Genomic DNA, 26,105 nt, shown 5'->3' with positions numbered 1-26,105 from the left:
ATTGAACAGACACTGTCATTGTTTTAACACACAGCCTATTTGTGTCACACTTATTTCACAGTTAAGTTGATGCTTTGTTGTTGAGCCAACCAACACAGGTTCCTCGTCTGAAAATCGGCTGTAGACTGACTGTTCGGGACAAAAAATCAGGCCTTTATATATCATCACAATAATAGGTACTGAAGCTATTCATTGTTTGATGTTTAAGTTACAGAAATTACAATTAAAACATAACTCATTCAATTAACTGAATATATCGAACTATTCCTTCTTTTTTAACAGTTTCTTCTGCTACAAGTGTTAAGACGAATTATTTATTTAAGTAATGAAATTAACAGATGTAGCTATACAAACAATACTTTTTACAAACCTGGTAATTTCTTTGGAATTAATTATGGGCTTGCTTTGCTGACATATATTCGAATAGAGCCAAATAGATACTTAAAGAATAGTAGTGTTTGTTCCTCCAAAGGTTTATAATGAGTAAAGAATTTATATTTGTTTGTCAGTTAACAACGGAATTTAAGTTGCGAAACAATTACTAATTTCACCCTGTAACAAAAGATAGGAATAGTCAAAATAAACTATAAAATCAGTTACATACATAAAACTAAATACAAAATTAGATCTGGTGCTATATTCTTTTAAAACTGAGGGTCAAGCTTTCTGTTTTATGAAAATGTAGATTACACTCACGTATGTTAATGATAATTAGTCAAGAATGAATTTAAGGAGGCAGATGGCATAACAAGAGGGAAAGTAAGAAGATCCCAGCTTGCTTCATCACAACTTCTTGAGATTATTTACTCTTTTTGGTCCTTTCCATCCTAAACCTCCCTCTTTATGACCACCTGACACTTATAACACTCCTTCACAATGCTAATTTTCACATCTGTGGCGATGGTGTCATTTAGAGACAGTCAGCTCTCCACTTGTGATGCTTCTTTTGGTAGTGAGATCCCACAAAAAGATATGCTTTAAGGGACGGTTATCTTGCTCAATGCAATGGTGGATGACATTGTCTCTTCTCTTATTGAATATGATGTCAGCAACTACCCATTAGCTTTCTCTCTTTCTGAGCTGTGGGCTACATTCATAAACATCAGAACTGGACTGTGAAATTATGCCCTAATGCCACCAGTTGCCAATCTGCATGAGAATGGTTTGCTGCAGCCTAGACCCATTTTTCTTGCTCTGGCCGCATTGCCACAATATCATTTCAGTTCAGTTTGTCAAAATCATGAAAACTTTGACATCTTTTCCTCCTCTTTCAAGCTACTAACTCAAAAATGACTACAGGTATAAACATAAACTGATATTACCATCGACTTCCAAGTCTTTAGAATGCTACATTTTAACATAATGAATGTCCCACTGTTGTAACTTTTCCCTCCATTATCTTTTTGTCTTTACATTTATGTACATTTTTCATTTCCAATATTACTCTAGTATTTGCTCAGACCATTTAATTACACAAAAACATGAACAGTGGTTACATACTTCTAATGAAAACTAATATACACATATTCTCATGCTCATAGCTGCTGAATCTTTTTGCTTATATCTCTAATATTGCACATTATTATATATCTCTTTTTAATGCTCATGGCTGCCTAGTCTCTTTGCCTTGTCTGACACAGTAATGTCCATCATTTATACAGTTGTTTGTTACAGATTCTTTCTCACTTTAGCAGCTTATTTGTTGCAGTATGTATACCATTTGAACTGTTACTTCAAGTTTTTGCTGTGTTTGTTCTAAACACAAGCTTTAATACACTTTATTACCTGTATGTTTTTAATCTTATTCACACTAAAAGATCCTCTGCTGTCATTTTATGTCAGTCAGTCTTATTTCTTGCATCTTGTTTATTTTTCCTTTTATAGGCACATAACTTGTTACCAGCACTCTATTTGTTCTGCAGATTCACTTGGCTTCCTATGTATTCTCAGTCAAAAACTACTTCAAATACCACTTCACTTTGAATAAATAACAATAAGAAAAAGAAGAGAATTGACCAAGTAAAAGAAAAATTGATCTAAGCAGCACAGTCACTCAACTGTGAATCTTCCTAAAGATCAGGGCGCTCCTTAAGCTTTTTCCATCAAAACGCTTTCTTCACTGGCCTATCTTGTACTACCTTCGACCCAGATTTCCTTGTTCTTCCTCTAGAGGATGACTCACAATTAGTCTATTGGATTTTCTTTCACTTGTAAACCCATACAAATTAATCCTTCTTATTCTGTACTCACCATTGAATTCTTTAATGCTACAAATTTCCGCAGATACCCAAAAATTTTCTTTTTCATAGAATGAAAGCTTTCACATCCGGATGACACAGCTGCTGGTAAACATTTCGGGATGTAAGGTCATGGTCCAAGAGACTCTGTTCCTGACATTTTATACAGGGCTGCGCTGGACATACTCAGAGATGCTCCTCTGCTGAGTCTTGCTGACTGACCAGTCGGACGTCCGAGAGAGACGTAAATACTGTAGGGAAGGGGGTGTGGTCAAGATAACACATGATGAGCAGAGATAATCCTTCTCATAGATAAAACTTAACTATCGATTGTCATCTTGTCTTGTCTTGGACTATGACCTCACATCCCGAAAGATTTACCAGCAGCAATTTTCTTTTTGTTTCACAAAAGTCATCATTGGACACTTTTCTCCTACCTGCAGTTTCAGAGGACACATATCGTACTCTATCTAACAACAATAAATATTTAAAAAATCAACACCTACAGTCATATTGACATTTATTTGCAAATGACTGAAATGTTGTGTTCGAACTCAACACCCTGAAATTGCACAGGCAGCAGGACTTAATGCCATATTGCTTTTGACAACTTCTCTGTTGCTCCAAAAATCTTGACAATTAATATAAGTGTAACTACAATGATCATTTGCTTGACAAGGTTTCAAAATATTCTTTCAAAAAAAAAAAGAAGAAGAAGCTGAAATCTCAGAACTACAATCTATGAGTAACTTGGACTTTACCTACTACAACCATCTCTGCAACAAAGTAAATATCATCCTTAGTTGACATCTCCTCATCTGCTGTAATAAATCTGGTTACCACTTTTCTGTTAAAATCTGACTTAAGCAGTGAATTTTCAGGTTTAACTCTCCCTAAAGGCAAACATTGCAACTCTTCAAGCACATTGTTGTGAAGCAATAGGTCACATATGTGCAGCACTTCACACCAGTTACTCAGCCTGTGTGTCTAAAAGCGATGCTTCCTTATTATCTGGCCTGAAGTGCAGTTCATACTCAGAATCACCATTGAATACAAATGTACTATATAGGAAATATCCCTTTCTACTGTAATTACTTGCTGTTTCCTGATCTGTTCTTCAGAAGCATTCCCAATCTTACTCTTTTCTAAATTCTGTTTTGGAGCCCAGATTTCCCATACTTGCCCAATAAATGATTTGCTCTCATTGTCTGTTCCTACAGTATTATGGTCATGTTTGTTATGTAATATGGCAATGCTGTACGTGTCAAAGTTCACAAAAAGTATCAGAGTGTATATAGAACTACTGCCATCCAGGTCACATAACACAACACTCAAGTTCTTCTCTGCTTGTGTCTCCTGCTCACTCACCAAAGTCAACTGTGTTCTCCATATGACAAGGGTTGCAAGGATGCTTTAACAGTTGCTTTACTGAGACAACCAGCAAACTGTTTGTCCACAGTTGCAGCTGTCGCATGCCATCCAGGTCAACTTTGACATCCCTATTCTGCACTTCTTTTCTTCTCAAACCATTGGTTTTCACTGCCAGGTTTCCTCCAAATGCTGGGACCTTATACCTCAGTACCTCTGGCTAATTCTGTGCTGAGACTTTGTTTAGTTTAGCAGGTCATGTTACCATATTCCGCTCCTTCAGAATGGCTCCCAGTAGGTTGTGCATTGCGTGACTTTTGCCCTCCACCGTGACCACGCGTAAGGCGTACTAGCCTACCACTCATCTTGCCAAGGCTGTGTGTTCTTATTTCTGCCATCTTGACCAAATAAATTTTTGCACTCTTTCTAAGAATCTAACATAATTTTCATAATTGTCTTGTGGCACTGCAATCCACTGCCTACAAATGTAGAATGCCGACATCCACTTAGATCCATAGCAAACAATTCTACAGGCATTCCCACGGCAGTTATACTTAATGTGTCCGCCAGTACTTGGAGAACTCTTTCGTTGTTCTATGATCTGACTGGTATCTATTTCCATTCCAGAAATCAAGTAACAACTCCCTTTAAATTTTGGATGAACAATGTTTCTCCAGGAATTTCTCATGAAACTCATTTAAATTATCGCAGTCATTTGCAGTGTCATTCGCCATTCGCCCAGCAAACTTCAACCACGTTTTAATGTCCCACTACCGACGAGATTTGCTCTTGTGCCAACCAAGATACCAGCAGCATATCACTAAATGCCTGTATGAACATTCTCGAGTGCATATTATCTTGATGATTTAAATAATTAAACTTGCAACATCTAATAAAAGCCACTTCCACTGACTTAAGAGATGATTACTGTTCTACACTTGGAGACAGCTTTAATATTCCTTTTACAATTTTGACCAATTTTTCATCTACACCATGATTATGTGCTAGTCACTCCTTTTGAAATGAATTGCATGCTTTTTGCACAGTATCCAGAATGTAGTTTGTTTCTGTAACATGATTAATAAAACCAATACACTGATTAGTGCATGGTAGTATGAGTTATGTTAGTTGATTCCTTACACACAGCCTCATCATATACAAGTTTTTTAGCTGTGCCTGCTCAGTGAAAATGCAGTAGACACTTTCATTGGCTTCTGGCCTTATTGCAATTTGTAGCTCAGATTCTTTTGGATGTTTCACAGCTTTTGCACACAGTGCTAACTTCAGAGTTTGCCTTTGAAATAATGGACATAAACTTTGAATTTACTTGCTCATCCAATTGTACGCTGTATTAGGCAAACTGTTTTTCACTGTCTTGCTTTACTCTCAATTTCAATTTTGAAATTTCTCTTGACGAATGAGTTTGCGCATTCCCAATTTCTGTTTTTGTACTGGAATTTACTTAAGCAATATTGACATTTGTGTTTTCATTACCCTTTTGCAACTTGGACTTGGTATTATGTAACATCTTGATAATGGAAATAGCAAAACATTTTATCCGTCAGGTCTGACATCTGGAGGCAGTTGTTCCTCTACTGATTCTGTCATTACATGTGTGTCATCAAGACCAATAGGTAGTGAATCAGTCAGCTTGAGTGCAGGTGATTCCTTTTTAACTTGAGCTACTGAAACAAAACTAGAAGATTTTGCAACAGTTTCATCTCTGTACTGTGCTTGCATAGAGCACATATCAGTACTGAAAACTTCTACTGCTAAGTATCCTCTTGAGGTGGGCTGCCTTCCCACCACATATCTCCAGAACTGCAAGTCGTCACTGCCAGCATGACTCTCTTGGGCCGTAGTCTGCAGCTGGACTCCCAGCTAACAAGTTTACTACCAAACAGAGATATTATCTGCCACTGGTTGGCGTGGACAGATTGGCCTAACTCTCCCTTTTCTGCCATTAAAAAGTATGAGCCAAAATTCCATGTGTTCTTTCTCAGTGTTGATCGAAAAAACTTTACCTTTGAAAATTCTCTAGGAATTAATTACACTTACTGATTACATGGCAGTATCCAAAATCATTTCACAGCAACATGGTACACTAATTTGTAACATTATTTCCCCTCTTCCTTGAATTATTAAATATAATTCGTCCATGGAAGAAGAACTGCTCCCCTCAGAAACATCTCATACTATTTAGCCATTATGAATCTGTACATTGGTTTAAATGGATAGGAGGAAGATGCACAAAAACCACACCTGGAACATACGTTAGAACTAACCGCCTGTAGCTGTAAGCTGAGGAATCACAGGGATGAGTGGTTGAGTGAGGGGGGGACCGACCTTACTGGTTCTGTGTATTCGTAGTCCAGTTGCACATTCTCAACCTGTTAACTCCTACCTGCCCTTACCTAATCTGCAGTAGTTCTTACACTGCACACCATCTTTGCAATAACACAACACACCTGACGAATAAGTTAGTACATGATGAAATAAATACCAAACTACTCTAGAAAACACTCACTACATTGTTGGTGCTTCTGATTAGTTTGGTGTACATTTGTAACAAGAAAAATGCAAAGGTGCTACCACCACACACCAGAGTCATCAGTTTCTACAGTAGATGTTAATTCTGACAGAAAGTAAACATGTTTAAATTAAACTCACTAGAATTTCCCATTTGAGATTACGACCAGCAGACCTCCCCTATTCTTTGAAGAATCAAACTCACATGCATAAAACAGCTTTAAACTTCTGATTACTTTATGTATGAGTTTGCATTAAATATTTCACGGTTAGCAAGTAAGTAAGAAAAAGTTTAGAAAATGTTTTAGTTCATGTTTAAAGTTTGTTAGAACTCACTAAGTGCTCTTATTGACAAACACTGCATGAGGATAGTTATGTAATTAGCTCTCTGTCTTAAGCAAAAGCTAGTTTTTGTGCATCTTTGTGTTATGTTATCATATCTCCTGAACACCGTGTGTCATACAGTGATGAAAGTTTTCAGGTACATTCGGTGGTATATATGGATTCTGTATACAAAGTGTGTTGAAAATAGAATTGGTAGTAAAGAAGTAATAAATGAAAATGTCATGCATGATGTTGAACTTTTATTGCACCCTATTTTAAGTAGAAGTTAGTTTCTCAGGCCTCTGAACGTTTATGACATCGTATCTCCTAAACTATGTGTTTTCCAAAGATAAACTTTGCAGGTACCTTCAGTGGTATATATTAATACTGGCTCCAAACTGTATTGCAGATAGTCACTGTTAAAGAAATGATAAATTAAAATGCAATGCTTGATGCTGAAGTTTGATTGCATGGACAGTGAAAGTGTAGGAAGCGATAAACTTTTTTCATCATTTTGTGGGGTGTGTCAGTGAGAAAAAAGTTATGTAAAGGTTTGAAATTATGTGTAAAGTTTGTTGCAAGTTACAAAGTGCTCCCATTCTCAAATACTGGATGAATAAACTCCAGGTATTTGCTTGGCTTCAGTTACATTGCCTCAAGACAAACAGCTTCTAACTGTAATAATTGTCTTATTGTTAACTTTTTAACATAATATTTTTCCTCTTAATAAGGAGATTGTGACATAATTTTAACTTTTTAAATTAAGTTTATAATTACGAAATACTAAAATCAAAATTTTGTTACCCCTGAAAGCCGTTGGGTAGGCAACCTGCAACTGTTACAGGGTTCCGGGATAGTGGTTTAGTAATGTAAATAATACTGCTGGTGACATGTGGGATTTATAATATGAAATGCCAGGATGGTTGGAGAAAAGACGCACTATATTCTCCATGCCGATAAAATTAACCCATACAGTGTGACAAGAAGATAATCAGTGACAATTTTACAACTGACAAATTTCACAACCTGATAATAATCATCATCCAACCCTCCAGCAGAGAGGTGAGAGATTATGTAATGAAGCAACATAAATTTTCTTCATTTACGCTACCAACATCCAAGTCTGTAGGTATCGTCACAATCAAAATTGTGCCGTCACAATACCAATTTAAGTCACTGCCTACATGACTGTTCATATTCAGACTTTTTCAACATAAAATGAACCCTTACAAAGCTTATAGTGCCACTGAGGTGGAATTGCTACCAGACACAGGTCCTGCCTCCACTAATACCACAAGTGTTCTGCCCTCCACAATTGTCTGCAACCTCCATTTATAATATTTCTGTTGGGTGTGGCACCAGACATGTCACCTTCCTAATATTTACAATTATGATAATACCTTGACCTACATTGGTTCCCTCCGGTGGCAACCTTCTCATAACCCTTCTTAAAATAATTTTACAATCTTGCTAAATTTGTAAAAACGTGTTTTTCTGGGTGGACTATTTTCCCTCTCCCTGGCTTCAGGCTTTGAGATAGGTCCAACTGCTTGTTACTAAGAGGTGTCTGCCCTACAAACTGTGGCTAAGCTCCAAAACCCAGCCTATGTGTTGCTCTACTGCCTGCCTGGGTGACTTGCGTGTTACATTACTGTTTTTGGTCTTCCACGCTATAATAGTCATGCTCGGCCTGTATGTGCCTCGGCAAATTCTGATGCCAGTGCTCAATTAAAATTTAAATAGCTGCCAATCCAAATATCTGATAACATTGCAGTTAGCACCAAATAATTTCAAATTAAATATCTGAGCACACGTTGAGGATATCTTTCACTATCATCCCTTCTGTTAGTCTATTGACTTAACTACATAACTTAAGTAGTGGTAATGAACATGGTCAGTGTGATATCAGAACTATGGAGCATGCACTATGCTCTATTACAGCTTCTTTGATGACCAAAATCGCTTCTGTTGGAATAAATTTGGTTTGCGCAAACAGCTATCTTATGATACTCAGCTCACTCTGGCCATTAAATATAGAAGGTGTCTAGATTGACACTATGGTCCCTAACTTCAGGACATTCCACATTATTTCCTAGTGATCAAAATATGAGCTTGCAGATTAAGAGACCAGCTTTGTGGTTGGATTCTGCATTTCCTAGCAGGTAGAAGATAATATGTTATTCATAATGGAGTACTTCAACATATGCGAAATTAATTTCAAGTGCCCCTCAAGGAAGTGTTATAGGGTCATTACTGTTCATAGTTTAAATAAAGGATATGATGGATAACATTGGAAGTTTCAAGGGGCTGTTCAAAAATGATGCTCTAGAGGACAGGAAAGTCATATGTAGTGACAAACGCAGTGGATTGACACTGGATGCAAGGGCTTGCAGTTGATGTCACAAACTAAATAAATGTAACATATTGCACATAAATGGTTGGAAAGACCCTTTAACACTGAATTACATAATTGGCCATCAGTCACCAGATACTGTATATGTAGAAAAACAAGAAAGTGTTTCCATTTAGGAATGATAAATGTTCAAGCTAATACCAGAAGTGATAGTGTAGAACTAATGCATACGTACAAAAATGTTGAAAGTTGTACAGTTAAAAGGCACTGAATAATACAGTATACAAGACATAATAAGGACAATGTTATGAAAAGGATAAATTGCTACTCACCATATAGTGGAAATGTTGAGTCGCAGAAAACTACAGAAAGACTGGTAAACAAGTAAAGTTTTGGCCAAAATGCCTTCTTTTGAATTAGAAAACGTACACACACACATTCATGCAAACACAACTCTCACACACATGACCACTGTCTCTGGCTGCTGAAGCCAAGACATAATAAAAGTACAAAGCTTCAAATGATACATGCTCCTGTCCACAGCACATTTTTAACGGAGTACCTGCTAATATTTGTGGTCACTATATTCACCAATATTGTACAAAGAATTCTCACTAGTCTAATACTTAGCTGTCATCTACTTAGACCATTCAGTATGCTTGGCAAAAATTGATTGTAACATGTAGTGTTTATATTATTTGCATTAAAATGAGTCACCAATGCCAGAAGCAGCCATCTCTTTAAAAAAGGAAGGGGCCTGTTCAGACTGGCTTGATTACTGGAAAATTTGTTGTTAGGATTGCAGAGTTACTTTTTTGGTTATGACTTAGCTCATTTAATCATCGTCAGTGAAAAATTTCTTGGTATATGGCTGTGTTGTCATGTTCTAAAGACCAATATTTTGACTATTGTTAAGAGTGGCTTTTATTAAAGTGGTGTCTTTACTACTGGCCGATAGCCACATTCCAGATCTCATAGTGTTATTTTGTCCTGATCTCAGTGTCACTTTGTTAAGAATGTCATTTAAACTCGACGTTTGAATGACTTGAGTAGTCTGGCTGCAGACAGCAGTGTTTTATTTTAATTCCAGTTTACTGGAGTTAAATAGATATCAAGTCAGTGCAATGATTAAGTTCTGCAGTCAGAGCTCAGTACTGGTGGAGGCAACACAGTTTGTTCTCTGCCTATAATCAGCGTGATTACTACCACACCATATGGTACAGTCATACAAGTACTACTGACTCAAACGCAGGCAACTGTAGCAGCTAAGTACCCATATACCCATTGTCAACAAGGTGCTGCTTCATAGCCTCAATGCCTCTTTGTCTGTTTTTGTTCAAGGTAAATGGCTGCCTAACTAGTAGGAGAACTCCCTAAAACAATATAGTTTTACTACACTCATTATGATGTTCTGCCATCACTGATTTAATTTAGTGTCCAAGCTCACTGCACCTCCTCTGTTGTGTTAGGTGTCTGCTAATAGGTTGCTCTGTCTCTCCAGTGTAATTAGTTACTTACGTGTTCCATGATCAATTTCATGGTAACCGTTATGATATGGAAGATGTCGAGTGCGTAAGAAATGCACACATGACTCAAGTTGTTATTGCATTTTTTATTACCTACCCCATTCCCTTAAATGGCACAAAATGCATATGTTATATCTATAGATTTATTTATTCCTATTCAAGAATTCATCTGTGGTATAGAAGGAGTTGTCAAGGAGATACGATTTCAATTTATTGTTGAAACTATTACTGCTGTTTGTCAGACATTTTATTTCCTCTAGTAATTTATCAAAAAGTTTTACAGCAGCATATTTTACCCCTTTCTGCACCAAAGATAGGTTAATTAGAGGATAGAGTAAGTCTTTCTTTCTTCTGGTATTATAATCATGAATGTCACTATTGTTTTTAAACTGGTCGATGTTGTGGAGAACAAATTTCATTGCTGAGTAAATGTACTGTGAGGCTGTTGTAAGAATTCCTAACCTTTTAAACAGATGCCTACAAGATGTGTGACCATGAGCCCCACACGTTATTCTGACCACTTTCTTTCGAGCAGTGAATACTTTTTGCCTAAGTGCTTAGTTACCTCAAAATATTATTCCATGTGACATTAGAAAGTGAAAGTATGTTAGTTTGCTAATTTCTGTAGCCTCAAAATTGGCAATTATTCTGATGGCAAAAGTTGCTGAACCTAGTCACTTTAGGAGATCCAAAATATTAATTTTCCAATTAAGATTCTCATCTATATGTACACCCAAAAACTTAGTATGCTCTACCCTGGCTATTGACTTCTGCTTTGCTATATTTATTGAAGGAACTGTACTCCTCGCAGCAGAAAATTGGATGTACTGTGTTTTTTAGAAGTTCAGAGCAAGTCCATTCCCAGAAAACCAATTAATAACTTTTCCAAAGACATTAATTGTAACATTTTGTAGTGGAGTTTCTTTTACAGGATTAATAATGATACTTGTATCATCAGCAAACAGTGTCAGTTTAGCTTCTTGTTTCAGATAAGATGGGAGGTCATTCACATATATTAAGAACAGAAGGGGACCCGTAATTGAACCACCTAATGTATTTTCACCTTCAGGTGAAGTGACAAACTTCCATAAATCACCTAAAACATATACAGAAACTTTTTGCTTCTTGTTCTGTGGATATGACTCAAACCACTCATATGCTATTCCATTTATACCATAGAATTGTATTTTCTGTAACATAATGTCATGGTTCGCACGGCTTTGGATAAGTCACAGAAAATTCTGATTGGTGACATTTTACTATTAAAGGACTCTATTATGTGGGCAATGAAACTGTTTATTGTTGTCTCAGTGGGACAGCATTTTTGAAATCCGAACTGTGATTTGCTAAGTATCCCATTCCTGTTGAGGTGGCTACCCATTCTTGAGTAATCAAGACGATTTTTGAAAATGCTGTAAGCAAGGAAACTGACTGATGGTTATCGACATCTGTGGTGTTGCTTTTCTGTAGAAATGCTTGACAATGGCATATTTTAACCTGTCTGGGAAAATACCTTGAGTTAGTGGTGCATTACATCATATATGACTTAGAACATCAGCTGTAACTGCTCCATGTAATTATAATATCTTGTCATCTACTACAACAGAACATTTATTTCTCAAAGATCTAATGATTTTCCTTATTTTACAAGAGATTGTTAGGTGAAAATTAATCTGACTAAGATTTCTCAAAACTGAGTATTACGTATACTGCTTGTCTTTTTCTTTCGAACTATTCTCGCCAATATTTTCATCTACACTTAAGAAATTTTTGTGAAATACACCAGCTGTTGTGCACTGTTAGTTAAGATGGTCTCATTCTTTTTAATAGTAATACTACCTACACCAGTGGTTACTTTTCCTGCCTCCCTTCTAACAACATTCCATATTCATTTTATTTTATTGCCCAGATTGTTAATTTGTTATGTAACATAAATATTCCTTGATTTTATTACAATTTTTCTCAGTAGATACAATAATTTTTATAGTTTAAAATTACTTCTGGATCTTTACTAATTCTTGCTGTCTCGGTCAGTTTTCTTTTTTTTTCTGAAGACACTTTAATATCTGTAGTAATCCAAGGTTTGTTTGAAAACTGTTTGATGTTACATTTTCTAAATTTTTTTTGGCAACAGTGTTCAAAAAGGGATCTAAATTTATCAAGAAATATGTTGCATTTATTATTAACATTTGGCTCATTATATACATCTCCCCAAATAACATTTCTTGAACTTTATGTGAAGTGCTCTATAGATATTGCATTGAGCAACCTTACATTTTTGCTTAATAATTTCAGAACTGTACACTTTGCTAGATTTTGTAAGTTAATCAATTGTGCATCCTGGTCTGATAATCCATTTGTCACAGGGAATGCATGTGTTAGTTTTACAAATACATTATCTATTAGAGTGCCTTTAGCCATACATGTAGGGAAATTGATCGCTGATTATAAGTTATATTTTAAATAACACTTCTAGTTCACTTTTCCTATCAAAATTGTGTAGAAAGTTTACATTAAAATCACTAAAGATTAATAACTTCTTCTTTTTGTCTGACAGACAGCATAAAAGGGAGTCAAACTTTTTTTATGAGTAACTCCCAGGCTCCCAAGGGGGATCTATACACTGCTGCTAATATCAACAAATATCAACACTACGTTATCTAGTTGTAGTTCACATGCACAAACTTCAAATTTTTGAGATCATCTAAACACTTTAACAGCTCATCTACTTTTATTTTTAATTCCCCTGATATTTTGATGAAGTAAATTGATATGACTGTTAGCTTTATCCCTATTTACTGTACATGAAGCTTCGTTTGTTCTATTTTTCTTGATTGTTGTCTGTCTGGACTTTGCCATTAACCTAAAAAAACCTGTCTGCCTGGCCCCATTAACCACAGGGATCATCACTTGTGTGACTGTGGCCCCCCATACCGTATCTGCTAATTGAGAACCTAACTTATCTTTGCCCTTCCTATTTGGGTGCAGGCCATGTGTATGTGAGATTTTGCCAGTGTCTGGAGCACCCTGTTCAACTCAGTGTTAACATGCCTTATAGCAGTGTTTACCCAGGGCTGATCATAATGCTGAAAGACCTCCACAAGCCCCACATTTGTGTTCCTGCTCCCGTTTTATCCAGAACACTCCTAATACTATATGTGTGGCTTCAGCTGCCAGAGGCTGCAGTTTGTGTGTGTGTGTGTGTGTGTGTGTGTGTGTGTTTGTGTGTGTGTATTTTCGGCAAAGGGCTTATTGACCGAAAGATTGTGTTGTAACAGCCTTTTGTTATGTATCAGCATTTACATAATATTGTTACTAATACTATATGTTGGATTCATAGCCAGGCTTTTTCCGGCTACCCCAACTATAATTACCTGATCTTCCTTCTCAAAGTCCCTGCATAGCTGACCTTTGTTTTCTGTTACCTAACTAAGGCTAGCACTTGGTTTCACAAAACTTGTGACCTGGTACCCTGCACCTAATTTCTCCTGAAGCTGCTGACCTTCACCCCTTCCATGACTGCTACCTAGAAGCAGAATTCTTCTATTCCTATTCTGATTTGATCCCGACCTGTCTTTTTTCTTTAAACTAATATTCTGCTTCAACCTACATTCAACTACGTGTGGATGAGTCCCTTCCTACACTACTTCAGATAGCAAGCCAAACTAGTTTACTGGCAGAATTTCAGAAGTTTCTTCAACAGTTTCCCTTTTTTGCTCTTTGCTTGCTAACTGTTCCCGGCACCCCATCTCTTTTTCCTTCCTTAGCCTACATAATTCCAAATTCGCATTTTCTAATTCAGCCTTAAGGGCACAGATTTTTGTCTCCTGTTCAGCGATTTTCTTCTCCTTTGTACATAACCTACATTGTCATCGAAGAGCCTCGTTATCCACCTACATTTCCTCACCACTACATTCTCCCCAGTGAAACCACAGAACAACCCCTCCTTCAGATTTCCACGGCAACCACCACATTTGTCACACATGGTTTGATAGAAAAATTTACACAAAAGCAGATGGGGTTGGACGTTTTAGCTGGTAGTGACATTCGGGTAAGGGGTGAGAAAGAAGAGGAAGTGGGAGAATACAAGGTCTACCTGTCATGAGTCAAAGCAGGAATAGCACAATGAGGTGTAGGGCTTTACATCAGGAAAGAAATGAAACCCAGTGTAGTTGCAATAAGGTATGTAAACGAACGACTGATGTGGATAGATCGACAGTGTCTAGCAAGAAAATTAGGATTGAGTCAGCATATTCGCATTGTGAAGGGACAGATCAAGATAAGATGGATAGTCTTTATGACACACTCAGTGATGTAGTTGTTAGAGTAAAGGACAAGGACAGTGTTCTGCTCATGGGTGATTTTAATGCCAGGATTGGAAATCGAAAAGAAGGATATGAAGAGGTTATGGGTAAATTTGGAGAGGATATGGAGGTCAACAGGAACAAGAAACAACTTTTGGATTTCTGTGCCAGTATGGGCTTAGTAATCACAAACTCCTTTTTTAAACATAAGAACATTCACCGGTATACTTGGGAAGGCAGGGGAACCAGATCTGTCATTGACTATATAATAACAGATCAGGAATTCAGAAATGCTGGGAGGGACACACGTGTATTCAGGGGATTCTTTCAAGACACTGATCACTATTTAATCTGTAGTGAAATTGGTATTGTGAGGTCGAAAGTGCAGGAGGTCAGGTTCATATGTAGGTGGATAAGAGTGGAGAAACTTCAGGATAAGGAAATCAGGCGCAAGTACATAACAGTGATCTCAGAAAGGTACTAGTTAGCTGAATGTAGTCAATTAGTCATTGGAAAAGGAATGGACAAGTTACAGGGACACAGTTGTAGAAGTGGCTAAAGAATGTCTTGGAACAGTAGTGTGTAAAAGTAGGATGAAGCAAACAGCTTGGTGGAATAACACAGTCAAGGCAGCCTGCAAAAGGAAAAAGAAGGCGTATCAAAAATGACTACATACTAGAACTCAGGTAGACAGAGAAAGTTATGTTGAAGAAAGAAACGAAGCCAAACAGATAATTGCAGTATCCAAGAAGAAATCTTGGGAAGACTTTGGAAACAGTTGGAGACTTTGGAAACAGTTGGAGACTTTGGGTCAAGCTGCTGGAAAACCAATCTGGAGTGTAATTAGCAGTCTTCGTAAGGGAGGTAAGAAGGAAATGACAAGTATTTTGGACAGGTCAGGAAAACTGCTGGTGAATCCTATTGATGCCTTGGGCAGATGGAGGAAATATTTTGAAGAGTTGCTCAATGTAAGTGAAAATACGATCTGTAATGTTTCAGATTTCAATGTACAATGGGATAGGAATGATGATGGAAATAGGATCACATTTGAGGAAGTGGAGAAAATGGTCAATAGATTGCAGTGCAATAAAGTGGCTGGGGTGGATGAAATTAAGTCGGAACTCATCAAATACAGTGGAATGTGAGGTCTTAAATGGCTACACAGGATAATTGAAATGGCGTGGGAGTCGGGACAGGTTCCATCAGACTGGACGAAAGCAGTAATCACACCAATCTTTAGGCATGGAAACAGAAAAGATTGTAACAACTACAGAGGTATCTCTTTAATCAGCGCTGTGGGTAAAATATTCTCAGGTGTTGTTGCAAGGAAAGTGTGAGTATTAGTTGAGGACAAATTGGATGAAAATCAGTGTGGGTTTAGGCCTGTTAGAGGGTGTCAGGACCAGATATTTAGCTTACGGCAAATAATGGAGAAGTGTTATGAGTGGAACAGGGAATTGTATCTATGCTTTATAGATCTAGAAAAGGCATATGACCAGGTTCCTAGGAGGAAGTTATTGTCTGTTCTACGAGATTATGGAACAGGAGGCAAACTTTTGCAAGCAATTAAAGGTCTTTACATAGATAGTCAGGCAGCAGTTAGAGTTGACGGTAAATTGAGTTCATGGTTCAGAGTAATTTCAGGGGTAAGACAAGGCTGCAACCTGTCTCCACTGTTGTTCATATTATTTATGGATCATATGTTCAAAACAATAGACTGGCTGGGTGAGATTAAGATATGTGAACACAAAATAAGCAGTCTCGCATATGCAGATGACTTAGTTGTGATGGCAGATTCGATTGAAAAATTGCAAAGTAATATTTCAGAGCTAGATCAGAAATATAAAGACTATGGTATGAAGATTAGCATCTCCAAAATGAAAGTAATGTCAGTGCTAAAGAGATATAAACGGATTGAGTGCCAAATAGGAGGAACAAAGTTAGAACAGGTGGACAGTTTCAAGTACTCAGGATGCATATTCTCACAGGATGGCAACATAGCGAAAGAACTGGAAGCGAGGTGCAGCAAAGCTAATGCAGTGAGCGCTCAGCTATGATCTACTCTCTTCTGCAAGAAGGAAGTCAGTACCAAGACTAAGTTATCTGTGCACCGTTCAATCTTGTTGTATGTGATCGAAAGCTGGGTGGATTCAGGTTACCTTATCAGTAAAGTTGAGGTTATGGATATGAAAGTAGCTAGGATAATTGCAGGTACTAGTAGATGGGAACAATGGCAGGAGGGTGTCCACAATGAGGAAATCAAAGAAAAACTGGGAATGTACTCTACAGATGTAGCAGTCAGGGCGAACAGGCTTAGATGGTGGGATCATGTTACACGCATAGGAGAAGCAAGGTTACCCACGAGACTCATGGATTCAGCAGTAGAGGGTAGGAGGAGTCGGCATAGATCAAGGAGAAGGTACCTGGATTCGGTTAAGAATGACTTTAAAGTAATAGGCTTAACATCAGAAGAGGCACCAATGTTAGCACTGAATAGAGGATCATGGAGGAATTTTTTAAGGGTGACTATGCTCCAGACTGAATGCTGAAAGGGATAATCAGTCTTAGATGATGATGATGATGATGAAGCAGAGAATAACTTGGCACAAAATCACTGAAGTTTCGTAACCTTTACTAATACGTAACTAAATGCTAATGTCAACAAACTTTTAAACTTACTTTTGAAAGTTTTAACTAACTACCTAAACTCTGTATGACAGACACAAATTAATTTAACTTTGAATCGCTAAGTCTAGTCAAAAAAAATGATCTACACTCACACAAAATTCATGCCTAAAATGTAAACAAAAGTAATGACTACCGGCCTTTATGAAATACTTTCTTTTCGATCTAAATATGCTCAGAAAAGCAAAACCTTCAATACATAGCCTAGAGAAGTAATAAATGCACTAGTCTAAAATGTAATTTTAACTAAATTAACTCTTATTTCAATATTAATGAATTAACATAGCTTCATGGATGTGCGTTTGCCAGAGATATCCCTGTATACTATTTTGCACTTGCAACTGACTTCACGTACTCCAGGCGTGTGCAGCTTGTTGACAGCATCTTTCACATCTTTCATAGAGCCCAGCCCATCTCTGATTTGTTGCTGTATCTGTTGTTGGCATGATGTCAGCTTGACGGAGAACTTCAGCCACTTGTTCACTGACACCAAATATATGCATTATGTGGGTGATGTGCTATTGTTCCATCTCCTCCTCCACTGTGGTTTTGTTTTGCATACTGCCATGCATTGTTCTTTTATCATAATTATTTGGTCTGGAAGGGGATCATGGTGTCTGGAGTCCCTCTTTAGAGTGCCAGCAGATCTGAATGAGCCACTGGCCCAATAGTAAAGACACCACTCTGGTTATGGCCACCTACAACTGTGACCGAAATTTTGGGCTATGCGACATTATTTCCTGACAGTGTTTTATAAAAGATTGCAATGGCCATGGAAGCTTACACTTTCTCATTTAATCATTGCTAATGAAACCTGTCATTGTAGTACAGATCATCATTTTACCCATACCAAAGATTTCAAAAGTGTGTACTGGTCTCTCTCTCTCTCTCTCTCTCTCTCTCTCTCTCTCTCTCTCTCTCTTACACACACACACACACACACACACACACACAATCACCTTCAATTTTTCTATTTTTGCTGTGTCCATATTCAACAAAATTTTGAAAAAGGCAACAATTTATATGTAGTTGATTGATGTGAACCCTATGAAACATGTAAAAACTCAGACTTCACCAACTTTTAAGTTAGTATGGTTTTTCTTTTTTAAGTACACACCCTAAGACATCCAATCACACACACCCTATCTGATCAAAAGAATGCTGACACCCCTGTGTAATGCAGAATTGACTACTAGATGTCATAAGAGCCAGGCCCACCAGTACAAAAGAAGGCAGGGGAATCGTTGTCAGTAGAGAAGCAGTAACAGGAAAATGGCTCAGCGACTTCGTACGAGGTCTAGTTGTTGGATGTCATCTGATTAGTAAATCCATCAGGGACAATTCAACCCTTCTGAAGCTGCCCGAGTTGACTGTTGGTGACATGACATGTGAATGAACAGCCACAGCTAAACCAAGACCAGGCAAACATCATGTACTGATGGACAGGGACTGTCCTGCATTGCAGTGAGAGGGTGTAAAAAGTTATATGAAATCACTGGAAGGAATCACTTGTCCCAAAGTGCTGCCAACAGTCCAGCTACTGGAAAAACAATACCAGCTCAAAAGCTAGTAATGTCTCTGCTGTCACAGAACATCTTTCTATGTGCCATACATCAGCTGCAGCTGAGTGGTTGCCTTTCCTCACTTTTGTTTATTGTTTCCCTCCTACAATTTCTGATATTGTATTATTTTTGCTTTAAGTAATTCCCAATTTCCTATTCACACAAACAACATCCTTGCCTGTTTTTGCCTTAAATGATTCATTGCTGTTGTGTACATGACATAAGCTGTGCTTTGTATCTACAGAACAACTCTTTTGTCTCTACATGAAGGAGTAATACATTACAATCACGATTAGTTTTTACTTGATGTGCAAATAGAAATTCATTTAATCACTTTTACATTTTAAATTTAATACTTAATTAAATATAAGAATTTGAAAGCACTCCATGTGTATTACGTGATGTAAGAAATACAACAAATTTAATTATTTTAAACAATTACAGTGCTGTTGTTTAGTGGGTATTAATGTTCTTTTCTTCTTCATATGTGGGTTTGACATTTGCACTAACTGGTATGTAGGTTCAGAGAAATTTCTGTGTCTATGATATGTTTTTTCCACATCACATCTTTTGTATCTCTGTTATTAGGGGCAACATGTCCATACTATACAGAGGACGGATATGCAAGGGGGGACATTTCCATTGAATCACACACAGAAACTGTGAGTACTAATGTAAGTTAGACAGAGCTTTTGTATATGTTGTCTTTTTTTATGTGCCAGATGTTAATTAAATTCTTTTCTGCAGCATTTACAGATGGCAGGCAATGTATCACCAAAGACTGAACCACTTACACAAACATTGCAGACAGATGAAGAAACTAGGTAAGTCAATAGTTATTCAGTTAGTGAAGAACTGCAAGTGTACTACAAAGTATGGTAAAATATTACCAATTCAGCATTCTAATCTATAGATACAGTTTATAGGTACTTACAAGTGTAAAACCTCTTTGTCAGTAATGATTATTACAAGAGACATACTCAGCTTCTTTCAATATTTAGTAACTTGCTACCTTGAGGCAGAAAACTTGGTATACAATTTGTTAATGCATGCTGGTAGTCATCAGGGACAAATACAACACTGATACAAATGTAGATATCTGCTTAAACTACAGAAAAGCCTTCAACAAAAGGCCTGTCTGTTTGCTAATAACAATGTAGGCTCGAATAGCATTTCCATCCCAAACGTGTATCAGGACCGAAGATGTTTCAGTACGTAGGATCCAAAATTTTGTGTTCAGCGGAGAAATTACTTTGGACGTCTAAGTATTGATGGATATTCCATAAACATATGTAATGTGGGGACTTCAGCTCTCACAATATATTTATTTGATAAGTTTGCTCGTTGTTTCATGTGGCTTGCTAAGAACATGTTACTGTTAGGAATATGCCATTAGTTATTTGGAGAGTTGTTCTTGTAGGTGTACACTAGCTTTTGTTGCTTGAAGAGCGTGTGATGTGAATTACGGAAGATGGAGTATATAGTGGAAAAAATTAACACTTCACTATGCTATTATTGTGAATTTAATAGCAGAGTACAGACACATGGAGCTGTTTGAAACCTTTGTAACTTTTGTTCCCTTTGTGGGAAAAAAAAACTTTTGATTAAAGTATGGAAAAAATTATTTACCATATACAAGGTGAGTTCTGATGATTTTCTGAGCACTCTAAGTCACAATGGTCCATATAAACCCTTTTGAGAATTTCCAGATACGTTAAATAAGATGGCACTGTGGTAAGACACTGGACTAATATTTAGAAGTGTGGCAGTTCAAGTCCCTGTCTGGCCATTCAAATTTAGGTTTTCTGTGTTTTTCCTAAATAATTTAAGGCAAATGCTGGAAAGTTTGCTCTAATGGGTATGACTGATTTCCCCATCCTTCCCTAATCAGAGCTTATCCTCCATCTCCAATGATTTCAGACCGAACGAGGTAGCGCAGTGGTTAGCACACTGGACTTGCATTTGGGAGGACGATGGTTCAATCCCGCATCCGGCCATCCTGATTTAGGTTTTCCGTGATTTCCCTAAATCGCTCCAGGCAAATGCCGGGATGGTTCCTTTGAAAGGGCATGGCAGACTTCCTTCCCTGTCCTTCCCTAATCCGATGAGACCGATGACATCGCTGTTTGGTCTCTTCCCCCAAACAATCCAATCCAATCCAATCCAATGATTTCATTGATGTGACATTAAACCCTAAGCTTCGTATCTTCTTAAATTCGTGACATATGTGGTATTTGCATTCCATGCTCAGTGTTTGAAAACAGCTGTTGGGTTTGACATACTTGAAATTAATGGTACAAAATTAAACTCCATCCAAACAGGCCTTGGAAGCCTCAATGGTTTCGACTGACCAACATATCATCTTCAGGCATTAGGTGTCACTGGCTGCAGATATAGAGGGGCATGTAGTCAGTAGACTGCACTCGCATCTGTTGTCAATTTTTGTGACCAGAGCCGCTACTTCTCAGTCAAGTAGCATCCCCATTGGCCTCACAAGGGCCAAGTGCATCCTGCTTGTCAACAGCACTCGACAGACGCTGACGGTCACCCATCCAAGTGTTAGCCAAGCCCGACAGTGCTTAACTTCAGTGATCAGACAGGAACCAGTGTTACCACTGCAGCAAGCCTGTTGACTTATAAAAGTAAGATGATGACAATTTCTCTGTCTCTTCTGGCTTGTTGTCAGTGGGATAGGTAAAATTTTTGACTGTCTGTCTCAAAAGTTGTCACATATGATAAAAATGGTAAATTAGAAAGTAAAGAATAGCTGATTGCTAATAAAAACAGTATCCTTACAAAAGTTAATACTAGTCATCAAAATAGGATGAAATAAATTTTTGAACTAGAGAAGGTGTCATATACTATGAATGGCTTCCTTCAGTTATGATCATAACTGTCTGGCATTTGTTGGCAGCATCCTATATGTTTTGAGACTAAAATATGAGAGAAGAAAAAGAAGACCAAAGAAGAAAGAAGACTGCTGCAGTATGATGATGCATGGTCAGGAGCTGCCATAATAACAAAACTAGCAATCAGTTAGGTTGCCCATATTCTTCTGATCTTACCATCTCAAATATCCACTATTTCCATTTTTGCATGATCCACCAAACACAAAAAAATACTGAGAAGTGGACAGGCACATATGCAGGACAAAGAAATGCTCAGCTTTTGGATTAAGTCCTCCAGATCACTTGCGCTCTCTCTCTCTCTCTCTCTCTCTCTCTCACTCACTCACTCACTCACTCACTCACACACACACACACACACACACACACACACACACACACACACACATACAATTTTCATGAGTAACCTGGCTTTTGATGGGATGGGAAATGCTAGTGACAGAGGTGGAATAGGTTGCATATACATCTTTCCAAAATATGTGTCTCAGCTGTGGGACCGTTAAGTACAGAAAGGGCGTAGGGACAGAGTAATATTTTGTGATGGATTGCACTGTTTGTGGAGGATGGAGTACCCCTTTAAAAGGAGAGGAAAGTATTGTGATGAGGGTATTCCTCATTTCAGGTCACAGCAAGATGTTTTTGGAATCCTAGTAAAGAACAAAGTCCACTGTTCCAGTCACAAATGGTGTAGAATGGAAAATGGGTATTCCACCAGGGTTGGTCAGCAAGATTCTGAAAGTGTTGGATGCTCATGGATCTAAGGCAAGGGAAGCCTGTTTGTGGAGAAGGTGGGAAATTATCTTTTGCTAAGGGCTTGGCAAGACCTTCACTGTACTGGGAGAGGGGCTGTTTGTCCCTGCTGATGTGACATTGTTGAGTAAATATCCAGTATGGGAAGATCTTTTTGGTGTGGAATGACAGGCAGCCATCACAGTCAAGTTATTACCAGTGATTGGTTGGTATGAAGCTAAGATCTTTGGAAACCATAAATAGGAAGAATGATGGCTCATTCAATTGAGCAGAACTATGTGAAATGAATTGTGAGAGAATGAAAGCTTGACATGATGCCAAGTGAAGATATCAGTGACAACTATAATTTTAGTATTTTTATTTTAGACTATCGTCACATTTGTGTTATTAATAATTACCAGGTTTGTAGCATCTTAAAACATCTTCAGATCTGTTGTAGTTGCAGAAAACCTGTCAGTTATTTGTACTGTGCTCAGTCTTATGGGGGCTGAAAATGTTCAAAAATGGAACAAAATCAGTAATCATTATAGGCATTGACTATAGACTAAAATAAAAAGTATTAAAATTGTGGGAAAAGATTTAGAAATTTTGGAGAGGCGAGAATTAGCATCCACACCTGTCTCCATGTAATTGAGATGAAATCAGTGAATCAGAACCAAGTAACAGGCTGTAGGAATCTGAACGACTAGCTGTGTTGTGTTAGTTTGTCCTATGAACAGATCGGTACAGGACAGTATCGTTGTTGATGTGTGGATTTGTTAGTAGGTGATATCTTTCAGTTGAAGCAGGTAAGGATAAGGATATAATGGTCATAGTTACCAGGAAGAAGGTGAGAGCTTGTAATCAGTTGGATGTTGAAACAGGCAATGTTCGTTAAAATCAACTTGAAGGGTGTTTGGGTAGAGCAGGTCCATTCAGTGTCCAGTGCAGAGCAGTCAGAGGTAAAATGAATGACAGATGAGAGCAACATTACGAGTGATGGGCCACATTGGCTGATGTCCCCAGTTACTAGTTTATATTGTGAGATGGAAGACAGACAGTTGTTGTAAGAACAGATCTTCAATGCTATCTATTTTTAATACTTTGCAGGAGGGTCTGAATCTTTTTGCATGATTGTAATGGTTATGCAAAATGTAAAGTGTGCTTAATATAGTAAACCGTATCAATAAATTAAATTGCAGATTAGTATGATGAATACTTCACTGGTGAGAGTGGGGTAGTAAGCCAGCAAGGCAGTAAGTCAGCCTGTCAAACAAAATAAGTAACCACATAATTTAAAAATAGGTAATTTAAGTAAAATGATGGCAGTAGCATGAAATAACTCTATTTTTGCTTCAACTGCAATTGGGATTTTAGTTTTGTGATCTTTTGTAACTGATATGTTTTGATAAAATGTGTCCTGTTATTTATGGGCTGCATGTCATCTAGGAGAATAAGTTATAAAATTTTTCGTAAAGTAGCTGTTGATTTGAAAGTGCATAAAAAGATGACGTAATTAAAGCCTATAGAATTATGTCAAAAACTGGTTCTCTTTTCTCGTAACATTGTTGAGAAAATTTACAGAACTGGCATTTGTGAGAGACTGCGGAACAATCCTGCTCCCAACAACATAAGGACTGAAAAGGCAAGAAAAGAGAAATCAGGGTTCACTCAGAAGCATACAGTCAGTCATTTTTCCCCTCATTCCATTTGTGAGTGGTACAGAAAGAGAATTACTAGCTGTAGTAGAAGGTACACACTGGCATGCATTGTAAGGTCTCGTGCAGAATGTCTGTGTAGATGAAATGTCTGCCTTCAGCTGCCAGAGACTGGTGTCGTGTGTGTGTGTGTGTGTGTGTGTGTGTGTGTGTGTATTTTTGTCTGTTTTCAACAAAGGCCTTGTTGGCCGAAAGCTCATTTTGTAGCAGTCTTTTTGTTGCGCCTATCTGCGACTCAGCATCTCCGCTATATGGTGAGTAGCAACTATCCTTCTCATAATATTGTTACATTCCATCCTGAAGATGTGGTGTGGTGGATGAACAAGTACTTTTGTCGCATACGGCCAAATGTTTCCCAAGAAAAGTGACTCATAGCTAGCATATGTACAGCTGTGGGCCATAAAATATGTTTGCTGACTATCAATTGACTGAAGTCTTCACTATTACCATTTACCTTTATTGCGAGTGAGGTTTCAGTGGATGATTTTTTCAAAAGAGTGTTAGCTGACAGAAAATGATTTAATAGCTTGCAACAAAGTTTGACTTCCTCTTGAGACAAATATGTGCTCATTTAGTTAAGTGTGAAAATGGGATTGTTGCATTGAGCAATTGTTCCTTGTTCCCCTTCCTATAATTGTGAAAAGGCAAAAACAGATATTGAATTTTTTTCTAGGGTCCAGTGCCTTTGTTGCAATAAATATTGAGGGAATGGTGTTGCTGAAGATATTTAGAGGCTGGTAATTTTCATAGTAAGTACACAGATTTGGTAAAAAAGCTATTTGTTCTTCTTATTTTATGCACAAGCAAGCACTTAGGTTGCACTGAATTTTTTTGGCTATGGGTGCTGTCATGAACTTTCTAGTATTATTCATGCTGTAGCATTTAATTGCTTTGTATTCATGGAGAAATAAGCAGTTTTAGTTTGTGGGGAAGCACTGATATGTACTCTGTAGAAGCAGTGCAGAAAAATGAATTTCAAACTATTCATTGGGCAAACAAATACTGCGATATGTGGAGAAGTTAACAGTGTGATACTTCAGTAATGGCCACTGATATGCCAACAGCACTAGTTGCTGGATTTAACATTCTTGCACAGTTCTTTTATTCCACACATTATACATTTGATGGTATTTGGTTCTAACATGTGTTTCACGCTGTGCTTTGAAATTATGAAGTACCACTGTCAGTATGTTTTATGGGTATGTTATTTGGTGATACTTTTATCCAGTAACAATAACAGAATCATTTCTATACCAACTCAGAGAATTATGTGTGTTAATTTCTCCATCACTCACAAATTTATTTCCAGTGACATACAGTGGCATCCCAGACCCCTGTGGCACCATTTCCATTGCTTGGAATTCCACCTCATTCAGATGTACCCTTAACATGGTCACTTGTTTGTGGTCACTAGTGAAAAAGTGCATAATTATAAAATAAAAGTTTAGATGATGGATCAAAGAATGCATGCTTATCATTGTAACAGTGTTTATAATCGATTTTTCACACAGGATTACTGATGATCAGAGCTCTGTGAATGTGAACATCTGCTTAATATCTGCTGGGATAAAAATTAAACTTACAGTATAATTGTTACAGTTCACAAGGCAAATTTTAGTGATGTCAACTGTTAGTGGTTGACATTGTTACTCTGTGTAACATGATTCTTACATTACAATTGCCTTTGTGTTAATTGACATGTGGTTCATAATATACAAATTACAGTAGCTGCAGTTGCAATGTATAACAGAATGTCTATTTATTAAACAGTGTTTTCTGGAACACCAGTCAGTATTATGAAAACATATATTTCACTTCTTTATATAGATTTGTGTTTTGTAAGCAAAAAATACAACATGAAATC

The 26,105-nt window shown here is 37.5% G+C and overlaps 1 protein-coding gene across 1 annotated transcript in view; it reads left to right on the top strand.

Moving 5' to 3' along the window:
• Window positions 1-26,105, top strand: part of LOC126456398 (uncharacterized) — a 258,254-nt gene that overhangs the window by 189,464 nt on the left and 42,685 nt on the right. The window contains exons 18-19 of the mRNA XM_050092151.1: window positions 19,477-19,550; window positions 19,636-19,712. Of these exons, the coding sequence (XP_049948108.1) occupies window positions 19,477-19,550; window positions 19,636-19,712 (151 nt within the window). The remainder of the gene's footprint in view (window positions 1-19,476; window positions 19,551-19,635; window positions 19,713-26,105) is intronic.

This window comes from Schistocerca serialis, chromosome 2 (assembly GCF_023864345.2).
Source record: "Schistocerca serialis cubense isolate TAMUIC-IGC-003099 chromosome 2, iqSchSeri2.2, whole genome shotgun sequence".
Lineage (NCBI taxonomy): Eukaryota > Metazoa > Arthropoda > Insecta > Orthoptera > Acrididae > Schistocerca > Schistocerca serialis.
The sequence above is the reverse complement of the archived record's forward strand: the minus strand, read 5'-3'. Positions and strand labels throughout refer to the sequence as shown.